This window comes from Camelus ferus, chromosome 21 (assembly GCF_009834535.1).
Source record: "Camelus ferus isolate YT-003-E chromosome 21, BCGSAC_Cfer_1.0, whole genome shotgun sequence".
NCBI classification, from domain to species: domain Eukaryota; kingdom Metazoa; phylum Chordata; class Mammalia; order Artiodactyla; family Camelidae; genus Camelus; species Camelus ferus.
The window spans coordinates 11,779,091-11,793,805 of NC_045716.1; the positions used below are offsets into that span (position 1 = coordinate 11,779,091).

At 34.0% G+C, this 14,715-nt stretch overlaps 1 protein-coding gene across 3 annotated transcripts in view; it reads left to right on the forward strand.

Moving 5' to 3' along the window:
- The window catches only part of KIFAP3 (kinesin associated protein 3), a 128,018-nt gene extending 113,540 nt beyond the window's left edge, over nt 1-14,478 (forward strand). For 2 of the 3 annotated variants that reach the window (XM_006173233.2, XM_032463764.1), the window contains one exon: nt 14,016-14,478. In XM_006173233.2, the coding sequence (XP_006173295.1) occupies nt 14,016-14,124 (109 nt within the window). In that variant the 3' untranslated portion in view covers nt 14,125-14,478. Of the gene's footprint in view, nt 1-10,061; nt 10,131-14,015 lie in introns of all 3 variants that reach the window. The other variant, XM_014555981.2, reaches the window with a different exon arrangement.
- Nucleotides 14,479-14,715: the final 237 nt, after the last annotated feature.

Sequence of the window (14,715 nt, forward strand, 5' to 3'; positions counted from 1 at the left end):
ACTTTTATGTTATTCTCCCACCTTGATTAAACAAGTATATGTGTGCGCATACGTGTATCCCAATGAAATAAACCTCTTAAATATTTCTGAATTGTCCTTAATCTTTAGAGGACACAAAATTAACTATTAGAAGAGAATTCTATGATATCTTAAATAATAGACCCTTTTTTTTTTTTAAGAGTATTGCTATTTGGAGTGTTGTCATTTGTTAACTTCCATTACAAAAGATACCTTTAACATGTTCTTATAGAAAAAAAAATCAGATGATCTGATGACAATACTATATGTCAATTGTGTAAAGTTAGAAAAATAAAATTAGAAATAATTTTAAAAGATACCATGATGAATTTTCTTAAATAAAAAAGTAAATAGATTTATAGATTCATATTTTTGCTTTTTAACCTGAGCAGTACAGTATTTGGCAAAGAATCACATTATTATTGAAATACAAGCTCCTGAGTGTAAAGGCTGTTTAATGAGACATCACACTTTAATGGTCTGGTAATTCACTAGAACTTAGTTACTTCATTATAACAATAAGCACTCTGGAGGGATTAGTTCAGACAACAGCTTCTTGTAGCTTTGTAATAGAGATAATGCCTCTCTGGAAACACATCATGTCCTACAAAACATAATTTGAATAATTGTAAAATTTAAAGAGACACTGTGTCAAAGAGTTTGATGTAAATGTTGATTTCTGATGCCTTCCATCTCATGGGCAAAAGTTTACTGAGTAGAAACCTTTCGTTTTATGTAAGTAGGTAGGTAAGTAGATCAGTAGATTTCCCAAGGGAACAAGTGACAAAACATTTTAGTCTCTGAACTTCTTTTAACACTGCTATCATAGCTGTTAATAAATTCTCAGAACTTTTAATTGAAAGAGTTTTAGATTACAAAGGATTTGTTAAAATGCATTAGCTTTTCTCATTAAAAAAAAAAAAAAGACAATAAACCTCCATTGATGGTTATGGAAATGGAAAGGAAATCTGGAGTTAAGGGATTAATCATGGACTATAATCCTGTATATTTTACCTTTAGTAATTCTAGGCCAACATGTAGTCTGTAACCCAAATCGCTTGGTAATCTCGTAAGTGCTTAGTGTCTCTGCCAACTGAATAGAACTCAGACCTACTTCAAAGAGACAAGTGTGGCACTCTGTAATAGAATCTATTTTCTAAATGATACTTTGTATTTGAGAAGAATTATTAATATTTTTTCTAAACTTTATACTTTTATCATTAATTATTGGTGAATATAAAATCTATGTTGGTTTTTATGTAAAAGTTACATATTTCTATGGTTTCATTTCAGACTAGAGAGGCACAATCAGCAAATGCTTTCTTATGCCCATAATCAAAGTTAAAGTTTTTTTTTAAATTTTTTAAATAATAAAGAGGAGCATAATTAATTTCCTCAGTATCATCTCTTTTGTGGGCATAAGTCAGCATTCTATGTCAAATAATATACTTTTATATATTTCTAGGACTATTTTCTTTGTTTAGCTTTATCTGAAGTTGATACATCCCACTTTTTCAGAAATTCTTTCCATTTCAGGTTTTTCCAGCCAAAAACAAAGCACCTTCATAATGGCCTGTCAGAAATTAAAAGGCAAAGCAGTCTTAAAAAGGAATCCAGATTTGTGTGGACAGTATCAAGTGGCTAATTTAGAGCCCCTCAAATGTGAAATGATGGGAGGAGGCTTCTGTGAACATAGTTAGGCAAGTAAATTTTTAAATGGCAACTGTAACTTAAATTGATACAGGAAACCCCACAAAGCTGTGTTTACATGGGTACTTGCTCAAACATCATGCTGAGGTGCCATTTGAGGTGGTGAACAAGCAGTAATTCTTAAAAATCTCAAAAAGGTTTTTTTAAAAATTCCTGGGTTTTAATGAGTTATTATTTATTGAGTTGCTAAAATTCAACTCATTCTTTGTATACACTAAGAAGAAAACAATGACACTATCCTACAGTTGCATCTTGCCTTTTTATTCTAAAGTCTGAGGGAGGGAGGGACTATTTGCCATCAGCAAGTGGGCACCTTGGTCATTTTAAATAGATCAATTTGTAGTCTTCCCTTGTCCTGCATACTTGAAATGACTAATATAGATATACCTGTGTGCTAGTTGGAAATACTGCTTAAGACCCAGTGCTGCTTGTAATCTCAGAAGTGTATGGTGCATTCCCATCTCCCCGAAGAATTCTTCTTATAATTGCCCAACTTTGCTTATATGTTCCTGATTGTGGGGTTGGCCCAACCCCAAGACAGGGAACATCACAGAATGAAAATAACCCCGCCCTAAACACTTCCATGACCTTTGCCCTTTTCAAAGAGAAGCCAACGCTGTAGCAGTAAACCTAAGTGCAAGAATGTGTGCAATGTGGGAAGTGATGATTTGTGGGAAATAACTAAAAACCTTACCCTGATTTAGTACTTTCAAAATAAACTTCCTGAATATAAAATAAGATGAAAAAGCATGCAAAGAGATTTTCCCAGTATTTTTCGTCCCTAAAGGTGTTGTATCATTTGCATCAGTCATGACATAGAATCTGAAGGGTTTTGATTGAATAATTTTATTTATACAAGCAGTCCAGTCTCACTATGGTAAAGGAAGATATGATTGACCATGGCATTATTTTAGTGCAACAACAATTAGTTGCCTATGTGTAGGCATAAATCTCTATGAATTATGTAAGAACCCTGTAAAGGCAAACAGAAAGCATGTGTAAGAAGCATGCCAAGTATGATAGAGTATCTCTTAACAGTCTAGATTATATGGCAGGAACCAGAATTTCGAAAGTATTTTTAGAGAAGCCTCTATCATTTTCATATGTCATAACAATAACACCACCAAATATATACTGTAAGAGTCTTTGTACTGTTTTTATAAGAATCTTGGAAATATAATAATCTCAGGGCAGAGAGATGTTAAAAGGGATAGCCATTATTCTTATTTAAAAAAAAAGAAATCATGACAAAGAATGTTACAGATATAGACTGAAACAAGTTATATCAATAGAGACGTAAATCATATCCAGATATTCTGGTTTTGAGGTCATTGCACCCCACTAACTTTAATAAAATGCAGGAGTTGTTGATAAGTTCATACTTAAGTTAGTTTTGCTGAATTTTTAAATATAATTGCCAGTCCTTAAGGGAGAAAAATGCCCTGTACATCAGTGATTAAAAAAAAAAGTATGATGTTTCCTTATGTCATTTTGAAAATTACTTTAATTTAAAATATGATAATAAGGCACAAGTCAAACATAATTGTTAGAATCATATATATCTACATTCCAGTCTATGCTGAATTTGCTTGGTGTGAATGCAGTATGTGCCCAAAGGGTGCATAGCCCCATTCTGTGAAGGTAATAATAGAAATAGTTCATTTTGTTGTCAGAAGACTACAGTCTGGTTGATCAGGATGGCTTCAGTCAATTCATATCGTGATAATCTAAAATTAGCCTTAGACCTAAGTAGTAAATGAATTTACCTTCTTTTTTTTTTTAAAAAAAAAGACCCATAATATAACAAATATATTCTCAAGGACCAAGAGAGTTTATAAAATTTAAGAGTAGAGATTTATTTTAGTACCTGTTCTAGTGCTAAGTGCAGTGTGTATATTACATAGCACACTGAGATCCGGAATGCTTTAGATGGCACTAAATAACTATGGAATATTTAGCTGACCTGTATTGATTACTGAAATTACTGAATTAGTGGCTGAAACTATTTATATAACACTGCCCAATATAGATTTTTTAAATGTCATAATAATTAAGGAAATGCCTTTTTGTTGTATATTTGATATTATAAATTTATTTAGAATCAAATTTCCAAACTTTCATGCTATCAACTGCTAATTAAAATTTTTTTTTAACTTTCATACTTAGCTGTTTAAAAACATGCACCTTTAATTGTTTAAATATAGTTTTTATTATCCATAGTTGGGCTTTCAATTTTAGAAAAGTATTAGTTTGATTTAGCTACAAAAAAAAAAAAAAAAAGAGCTTTTGTCAATCACTACTTGATTTTTATCAGCCAAAGGTAATTTTCAGATGATTTAGCCTAAAAATTTTTGAGGCAAATAAATGAATAAGTAGACCATGGCATAAATTAGAAACTTTATATTAAGCTTCTTATATTTGTTGGGATTTTTGAAGGGTTTTTTAAAATAACATTTATCCACCTCTTATGTAAGGTAATAAAAGAAAGTTAAAAGTTTCAAAACTATGTAGAAATATTCCCAAACGGTATTATTTATTTAAGGACTTTAGAGACAAGGTTTTAACAGAAGCCTGACATTAATTTTTAATTTACGAGAGACTGATATGTCAGCAGGGGTAGTTTGCATATTAGAGAGCGATGTTACCTCTTTGATTATACTCACATGTCAGATTTCTCTGTTTTATAAAGAAAGATGGGGAGTCGGTGTAGCCCATTTTGTATAGAACTCATGATAATTTTAGATTCTATTCCATCTCTTGAGCGTGTTCATTTTGACAGGGCATTGTCATTTAAAGATTCTGGTTAGTGTTTAAATTTCAGTAACTGAAGGTCATTATTCATATTTTAAACAGGACGAAAAAGTTTTTAATACTAGCATTAACTTTTGAATTATGCTCGAGCTCTTAGACTTTACAACATGTTTAGTTTCTTTTCACTTCTTATTAGTATTTTTCAGTACTTAATAGTCTCCTGCTCCCACTTCCAACAAGAACTCTCCTCTCTGTTCAACATCAGAAACGTTTTCCTCTTTGGCATGTGCTTTTAGTTCCCCAAGCAGTATAAGCAAATTGGAAAGTTCAGCTGTCATTCTTGGAAGGTCATAGATCACACTAGCAGCCTGAGTAATCCAAGAGGTTTTAAGTATCATAGCATTTAGTTTAAAGTGAAATTTGCTCTGACAGAGCTGGCAGACCAATAGGAAAAAGAAATATTTGTGCTTGGAGAAGTGCATATGTAGAGACCAAGAGTATAACTGATGGCTGGAAGTGATTTCAGTCTAAAAAAAACAAATCATTAAGAGAGTGCATAGGGGTAAAATACACAGTTCATATTTTAAAGAGTCTCAAAATGAACCAGCAACTAAGGTTAGCATTACATAGTAATTAGCTGTGGTGTTCGGGCTTTAACTCACTCAGTACCAGACAATATGGTTAAACTATCACTGTGAAAACATCACTACTTAAATTATATTCTCTAGTTTAAGCCTACAGCAGTAATTTTTGTACCTTAAAAAGCCAAAGTATTATGACAGATTATATAAATGTTGAACCAGTAACAGACAAACAATTATTTAAAGGAGGTGCTAATGACTCAGTTTATTGACCTAGGGGTTACTTTAGCAGCTCAGTAAGTTCCCTTAACATTTGGTAGTGTGAAATGAGGCACTGCTTGATATTATAAAATTGCTAATTTCAAGAAGTCCTTGTACTTAATTGAAGAAATTGCGAGTTAAAGATGACTAGATGGCATACTTTCATTAAAGATTGCTATAAAAAATTTGAGACCATTATAGGTTTGAGTAAATATTCACTTCGGCTTCATAATCACATCTGACAGCTTCTGTTAGGCACCTATTTGAGTAGTTTTTTCTGTTAATTGCTACAAATAAGGGAAAAAAGTATCTTCTAATGGCTCCAGTTATTTCCTTCAAGTCATTGTTCTGTTCAGTAAAGCCAATTTTGAGTCACAGCTATACAAGGTCTATAAAGGCTTTCCTTAGATGTGCAGTGCCGATAATAAGAATAAAGTGGGAGGGACTTCCAGCAAGATGGTAGAGTGAGCTGACTTGGAGGGGCCTCCTCCTACATAGATACAGAAAAGGTGGACAAAATATAAGAAAAAGTTATAATTCGTGGCCACATTCACAAAAATTCACCAAAGTCACACACAGGTGCGCACACACACACACAAACACACACACACACACTCAGGAATCACCATAAGAATATTGAACTAGGTACGGTTATACAGCATAGGAAAGCGGAACTGAATTCCCTTTATAAAGCCTGGAACTTCAAAGGGCTGTCTTTTTCTCATCAGTTAAAAAGAGGACTAGATGATTTTAATTCACCAGCCCAGAGAAGTGGCCAAAGCTTGTCTTCTTCCCCAAGACACTAGACTGGGACAGTAGTCACCCGTGAGAAAGGAGTTATCAGCTTGCTCCACGCACATGCGTGGGTTCAGAATTTATACCATACGTCTAATTCAGGGAACCCCAAGTCAGGAAATTATCACTTAAAATGTTTCAGGACAGTTTTGATATATTAGGCCCAAGGGCCTTGATATATTATAAACAAATACAGAACCTCTCTGTAGACGTATTTCCAAACTCAAGGGCCAACAGATAAGCAAAAAACAAACCTAAAGTTGAATACAATAAAAAATTAGGAAGCTCGTGAAGAAAGGGGCTGTCGTGAAGAATTGTCAGATGCAACAGTGAGAGCGTTAGGATGCACAAGAACTAGAGTTAATAGAAGAATCTCAATGAGACTGTAAAAAAAATTTTTTAAAGGAATAGAAAACTTAATGCAATGATGATATAATATGAAAAAGTACCAACTATAACATCTCACGTAAAAATATAATCATTAAAATAGGCTATGGAGATGGGTTAGATAACAAATTAAGATGTCTAGTAAGGGAATTGTAAATTAAATGATATTAGAAGAGCATCAGTGAAGTGGAATTTCTTTCCATTTGGAATAAATCAGTGACTGTTTTACACATACTTCCTCCATCATTAGTACAAATTAGTTTTTATCTGAGGCATCTCAGTATAGTAACTAAATTGAAAGGATTTGTCCCCAAGGTGGTATTTTTCCCCTTAGAACTCACAGATGTCTTTTTCAAAAAAAATTTTTTTTAACAAGTTCCAGATGAATACTTTAAATACAGCCTCCCACTACTCATATCATTTGCCCTTAATTTTGAGGAAAATATTAATTTGATTTCACTAAAAATGACTCTTTAAGATTCTTTAGCCTTTTAGTTTTATCATAATAAAAGAAAAAATGATAGTCATGCATATAAAAGATTAAGAGTGGAAAAAAACTAAATGGAAAATGACAGCTAAGCTTGATATATATTGGTGAAACGCAGTAAGACTGCTTAACTGTGTCCATTTTCTCAATAGTACAAAGGCTCAAGTCCAAAGCAATAAGTAACACCTTTGAGCAACCTAAAGTGTATACGTATTACATATACATTTATAGAAACAAGATGCTATTGACAAGTTCAGTGAAAACTTTAGACGTTTTCCTATAATAGAAGTACTTGAGCATGCATGTGCATTAATTATATTTTTCAGTGTCCAAGACAGCCTCTTCTATCATTTTCATAGGCCTCCACATTCACAAACCTTTTTTTCTGCATATGAATGATAGAGATTCCTGTTTAACTCTAGATTATTTTACATCTATAAGGTGAAAACATCGATTATGTGAAAAAAAAAAAAAGCAATGGAAACCACATTGTAGCAATGTTAAATGCGCTGAGAAATTTAAATTTGGTAAAGCTTGCTTTGTAGGACGTGATAGTACGTGAGACAAGCTCTCCATCTAGTGGTTGATCTGTAAATTGCAAACATTTAGGTCTGGATTTAATAATGTCACTATACAAATGTTAGGTACATAATTTTATAGGTATTGTCTCATTTAATTCACACTTCTCTTAGTACTATATATATGAATTTCAAGAAAAAGCGTCCTCCTTTGCCAGAATAGTTCAGTTCTTCCTATTCAGTGCTGAAGCAAACTACTTACACAGTCTGATTTCACCTACGCGGAAGACGACTACCGCTTAGTTATTTGATGAAACATAGTCCCATATCAAAGGGGCAAAAATTATTTGATTCCAAGTAACTATAACCTCTCAAATTTTTAGCCAATTTTGAAATTCTTTCTCTTCATTCTCAGTTCTCAGATAGAAAAGATATAACTTTAAAGATCCATTTCAAAAGAGAAAAGATAGCATTTTTTGTGATGAAGTGTAGCACATTTGATCGCTGTTAATTCTGCCAGTGCCTCTCCAGGCGCTCCTTCCTTCACGTGTGGACAGCCGTAACATTCCCTTAAATGTTCTCCGTGCTTTGGCTTCTCAACCCTATGTTACCCCAGTTATGTTCCTAAGACACAGAAGTAAGTTGTTCCTTTTCTTAAAAATCATTGAAAACACACCAAAAGTATTTGGTTCTTAGTGTGGAACATGATGAACTTTCAGAGTCTAGTCCTAACCTCCCTTTCTAGCTTTATCTCCTCCTGCTGCTGCCTACATCATAAACCGAAGACTTCAGCCACAACGGGTCATTCTTCAGCTCTTCCTCTCTTTTGCTCAGGCTGCCACACTATCAGTAATTCTTCCTCTTCACATGTGAAATCCTACTTGTCCTTTGAGATTGGCCCGTTCACGCAGTCTTTTCGAACGCCCACTCCATGTCGGGTGCAGTGCTGGATGCCAGGGATATGGCAGTGAGTAAGACAGTTCTTAACATTCATGGTGCTTACATCCTAATAGGAAATAAAGACAGAAAATAAAAATTGATGACAGGAAGTAACAGGTGCGTTAAAATCAAGATATTTTCTATGGTGACTTTCTAGCCCCTGAGTTTCTTCTGTAACAATTTATACATACCTCTAGTATACTCTCACATTATATTAAATATTTGGTCCTAGTCTATTCTGTAGTAATTTATAAATATACTAGGATTATACAACATACTATTATCAGAATTTTGTTCCATGTTAGTTGCCTCCAGTGCATTGTCAGGGACCATGTCCTGCTTATTATTGCCTTCCCAGCACCACATCTCTTTTTTAACATTGACCCTCAACGGTGTATTTAACACATTATAGGAACTCGTACTATTTGAATGGATGGATGGACAAAGGATCACTATTGCATAGACTTAAATTTCCCATGACAAATCATACATAAACTGAAATTATTATGATGCTCAATATATAATCTACTTAGAAAGGAAGATAAACATACTGATTTTTATTCTATGATCGGTATGTTGGAGTAATTGATAAAAAGAATGAACTGTTCTAGAAGACTATTACCAAGTCATTTCATATAGTTTTATAATATGCTGGAGCTGCTTCCTTCCCAAAAAGTTAGTTCATGTTAAGTCCTTCCACTTGACAATCCCAAAAGAATTCCAGCCTTCCATATTATCTTATGGACAACAAAGATAGGTAGCTAGTAAGAACCATTGTTCTCTATAACTATGTTGTTATAAAGGATTTTGTCTTAGGGAAAACAGAATCTGCAAAGAAAGACCCAAACTAAAAAGATGAAGTTAAACATGGTAGTTATAAGTTATAAATTCCATGTGTGTCTGTGTGTGTCTCCACACACAATTATACAGTCAATATAAGCCATTTTGTGGTAATGACTCCTTAAAAATTTTGATAAAGATCAATACAGTTTTAGCCCACAATAGCAGAGAGTCAGAAATAGGATCTTGTTATGTTCTGTACTGGTTTCAGACCACATCATAAGTACCGCGTTATTTTCAGCTTATTTTAAGATAGCAAAAAAATGAGGTATTTCAGAGAGGACATGATTTTAGAGACCATGTCATGAAGATTGATTAAATGACAGCTGTGAAGTAGTCATATTAAAGAAGAATTAGACTTCTTTTGTGGTTCAAGGAGGTAATTCTAGGACTAATAGAACCAAATTTCAGATCAGTGTAATAAAGAACTTTATAACAGTTTAATGTGTCTGTAGAAGGAATGAACTGCCTTGACTACGTAGTGAGCACTTCATTTCTGGGGGTGTTCCAACAGGAATTTTTGTAGAGCCTTCACGGATGTTGTGACTGCATCAGATTATTTCTGAAAATGTGTCCAAGTCAAAGATTCTGTGAGCCTATGAAAAGAGAACTTGGCTTGAATGTATCCCTTTTTTTTTTTCTCTCTAGCATCCACTAATGTATTCATTATTTGCTTTGCATTCATTTTGCTGACTTGGAAATGTCAAAGAAGAAAAAGACTTGTGTTGCTTTCATCTAATTTTAATACAATAATGATACTTTTCACTTATGCAGCACTTTTCAGCCAAGGATTTCAAAGTGCTTTACAAATACGCACTAATTAAGCCTCACACACAGCCAGAGGTAGGTAATTTTCTTCCCTTTCTATAGGAATGTCAACTCTGGCGCAGAAGTTTAATAAGAGCCTCGGAGTGCCTAGGAGTCCGTGCTGGCTGCTGTCCCCTTGTGATATGCTGCATGTGAAGCATCACTTGTCATGTCTGATTTCTGTTTCCTCCCTCTCGAATCACCTCAAGTTTAGAATTCAAGTGAATGCTGTTGAAAATCTGTTTGAAGCCTTGTAAATTTTACAGAAACTTTAGTCTTATACTTGCTGAGTGCTAATTAGATTCCTAAATGTTTCTTTAAAAAGAAAATCTAGAAGTGGTTTATATTTGCTGTTGATTTTAAATATATTTTACTTATGAAGAATCTTTCATTTTTTTCTAGGTGCCCCAAAATCATTGTTCTTGGGATATAAAAGTTAATAGCAGATGGGGGCCTAACCTTTCCTACTTGTCTCTTCACAACAAACAGTAACCATTTTCTTTGGACTAGAATTATATATTTTCAAGAAGTAATACTGCATTCTGGTGTTTTTCTAATTCAGAGGTCCAAAATAAGATTTCTAGACATTGAGAATAAAGGTTAAATGATAACTACAAAATTAGTCTTGTAAAGAAAAAGTGGTCTAGAAGTGGCATATTCTAATCTAAAGTGACACACAGCTTTTTTATATTGTTTAGGAGTACCAGGAAGAGAGTGCACATACAGAGACACATGTTCAGTGTTGGATTAAATTCCAATATAAATAGCCAAATATGTGAACTCTCATCTGAAGCAGAATGGTCACACAGGGCAAGAGCAGGTGCAGCACACCACAGCTTACTTTCTCAGGGTCCGTAATGAGGGCATGCAAGTGGCTTTACTACCGTTTAAGTCAAGCCTTGGTGCATCAGGAAAGGACAATTTTTGCTGACACTTCCCTGTTATGTTCATGTTTCTGTCCCCTTCCAGAAGAACTTATATAATGTATCTGCTTCTACTGGGAAGACTTGTATCAGGCTCTCTTGATTTTGACCAGATTCAGCATTAACAAGGTTACATCCTTATCCCAAGGGAGGAAGTAGAGTAAATGTCCACATGTCCCAAAAGAATATTGATCTCCAGGTTTTAGCATCCTGAAAAGCCAATTTCCCTACTATATTAAAACCAAATGAGAGTTAAAGGAATCAAACTATTCTATTTCAGAGTGAATTTTATTTAAAAGATATTAACTGTGAATATAGTTGATCTTTCATAATACAAAAGGACCAAGGAATTACGTCAAAGTGCCATCCAATAACGTTTCAGATATTCTTTAAACAGCAAGTTCATCTGTGATACATGATGGATAATTCCAGGAAAACTTACTTTTAGGAGTTGGTTTCATTTTCCTATTTGAAAACTTTTCCTGAATAATATCTATAGAAGTTAAAAAAGAATGTGTCTTGTACCTTGTAATGCACACAGATGTCTGTGGGTGAACCGTTGAGTGCATAAATAGAAGTTTATTACAGTAAGCTTGCAGGCTCAGAAACTCAAATATATCAGTGTTCAAGGTTTGGTCTTACATTCACTGACTTGGGGATGCATATTCTTAACAAAAAAATGTGACATATTAATAAAACAGAATATTTATTTGTCAATTTACAGTGAAAGTATAACCATCAGGCAAATCACAGACAATGTCTAAGTTTATTCTTTACCCTGTTGGCAAGCCACATGAGAGAACAGTGATCAGAAGTTTGCTTATTGGTCATAGAAATAAAAAAAACAGGGTTTTGCCATTTGAACCTATAATGACTTCAGTCTCAGACCCTTTGTTAAGGCCCTTCCTCAATGAGGACAAGCCTGCCAAAAAGGTCAGATAGTCGTGTTGGTGTTACAGGTCACCCCAAGGAATTGCTTGGGTTGGTTCTACCAACAAAGCCTCTGAGGAGCTCCTTGTTCTGTGCCAGCATGGCTAACAGACTCCTTTCTGAGTGCCGACATCTTTGAGATAGAATTACAGTCGTATTGTTCCTCTGTGAGATGTTCTGCTTTGAAGGTGCTTGTGCGTATTTCTTCACTAATCAACCATGTGCCTCTTGTTTCCAAGTTCTTGAGGGAGATCTCACCACAGCCCTGAGACTGAGAAACAGAGACAAAGTTAACTACAGTTTAACCTAAAACTGCTGCTATTCAGCCTCTGAAGAGATGCTAAGAAGTGTCAGGAGTGGCTGAAGGCAGTTAATAAGTAGCAAGATGAAAAAGGAAGGAGTTGAAATCCACAAGCTGTATAATCAACCTTTATATAATTGAGAATTGTTTAGATACATGAGTATTCGTTAGCCTTAGTGCTTCAAGAAAAAAGTTTTCAATGGTCAACTTTTCCTCTAATTTTAAACTGATACAGATGTGTCTTAGTTAATAGACTCCATTAATTTCTGAAACATCTTTAAAGCTACCTCTAGAGTAGTATTTCCCTTCATCAGAAAATATCATCTTTCTTTCCATGGGATCAAGGTAGGGAAGGCATGCTTATATTTGCCATTTCAAAATAAAATTCAGACTTAAAAATTTCAAACAATTTTCAGAAATTACGGACACAGTTTTGACATAGAAGGAGCCCAAAAAGTTGGATTTGTCCAGGATCACTCACTACAAATGCTGACCGAAAACATGTATTTCAGAAATTCCATTCCCCTAAGAGGTAGATTCACATGAACTATATGTGCCCTATATATATTAATGGTTCTTTACTTTTAGTATTTAATCCTATCCCAGCATACACACACACACACACACACACACAAGTTATTTAAAACCTTAACATTTTAAGTTCTTTCTAAAGTGTTTTAATCTCATGTTGAGTTGTGAGAAGTTAATGCCTATATGAATATATTTTTAGTCATATTGAGATTTTGCTAATAAGAGGAAAAGTTTATTTCTAGCATAATCTCAGACAATCTTGAATCATTTAAATATTTTTTTTCAAAGCTTGCATTTCTGGATTATAAATAATTTCTTTTGATTGGAAATAAGCTCACTGGCATTCACCGCATGAGTTATGCATGAGCATGTTACAGCTGCCATATTTGCCTGGCAAAATAAATATCTTGTCATTTTGCTAAGTGTTTGATAATTCTCTGATTCTTAAAACACTTTTTCTTCTAAATTTATTAATAGATGAAAGAATAATTTTAAAGGAATTAATCCAAGTTTATCAATGTTTCAATCTATAACTCTGAAGGTTATCTCTGGGCTTCTATTATTTCCATAGAATAAATTGAACCAAAATTTATCATGAGTTTGCTGTCACTCAAAACATGTACTATATAGTAATTTTTTCCACTGAGGAGTCAGAAGACTGTGCAGATCAAGTCTGGCTAACAAAATTGCAACTTTTGTAAAATTCTTTGTCTTGTTCTTTTAGTCATAAGCTTATAGTATGATTTGGCTCTGAGTGAGAGATTACTGCTGAAACTCAGTTGCATGTCCTTACCAATAGTGGATTAATCCTATGAAAAAGAGATTTTATTACAACTAGCAAAACTCACTTTACTACAGTTTTAATTTTATCATTCCTTAGCAATGTGTTACTGCTGATTGCTAGCATGTAAAATCTTTTCATACTCTGGCATAAAAGCTATATTAGAATGTAATGTATTAAAACTTTTCTGATCTCTCTTTCTCTTTGTTTTGAATGGTAACCTGATGACAGAGGTTTTCAACATTTTTAACACAAATTGTTAGAAGTAAATATTTATTGTACACATTTTATGGCTGTATTTAAGAAGAAGAAAGGTTAATGGTAGCCAGCCACATAAGTCTGTTTTGCTGCTAGAAAGAGAATCTTGGAGGTATAAAATTCCAGGCCTCTTACTTGACCTGCATTTTGGGTGTATGATGAAAAATAGAACTGATTATTCCTTTTTCTCTTTTTAGTCTTGGAATGGATGGCTTTGGCCAGTCAGTCGGCATTCTTGGACGCCCTGCCACAGCTTATGGCTTCCGCCCTGATGAACCTTACTACTATGGCTATGGATCTCGATAGAGTCGCCCCCTTCCACATGGACGCTCAGCTGAGAGGAAATCTGTGTGGGTTGGGTTAACTTTGAACCTTGGCCTAATAATGCATGCTGATACTGTTGCAGGTCTGTGTTTCTTTTTATTTTTCCATGTTGTTAGCTGCAGATTAACTCCAACCTCTTCCGTGCTATGTGAAGTACAGTTGATATTTGACAATGTTCACTGATCAAACCCCATCTTGATGCTGAGTAACTTTCCCCAGGAGACTCAAAAGTGAATGCTAAAAAGCAACTAGACTGGAAAACAAACACTGCATTATGTACATTAATTGACTAATTTAATTTCTATTAAAAAGAAGCATAAAGTACAAATGAATTAACAGAAGTCATGTGTTTCTATTTAATGTTTCATTAGGAGTTACATGTTTATAGAGAGTACATACGAATTTTATTTTTTCCTGCCCTTTTTCCTCCTTGTAAATGCTAGAATATTTCACATGATGTGTGTTACCTTTAAAATTTATGAAAAGAATATCACCTTTTTATTTCATGCCATGTGCCTGAAAGATTGCTTCCCAAGGTTATTAACTATGATTTTTCAATTAACAATGGAATAT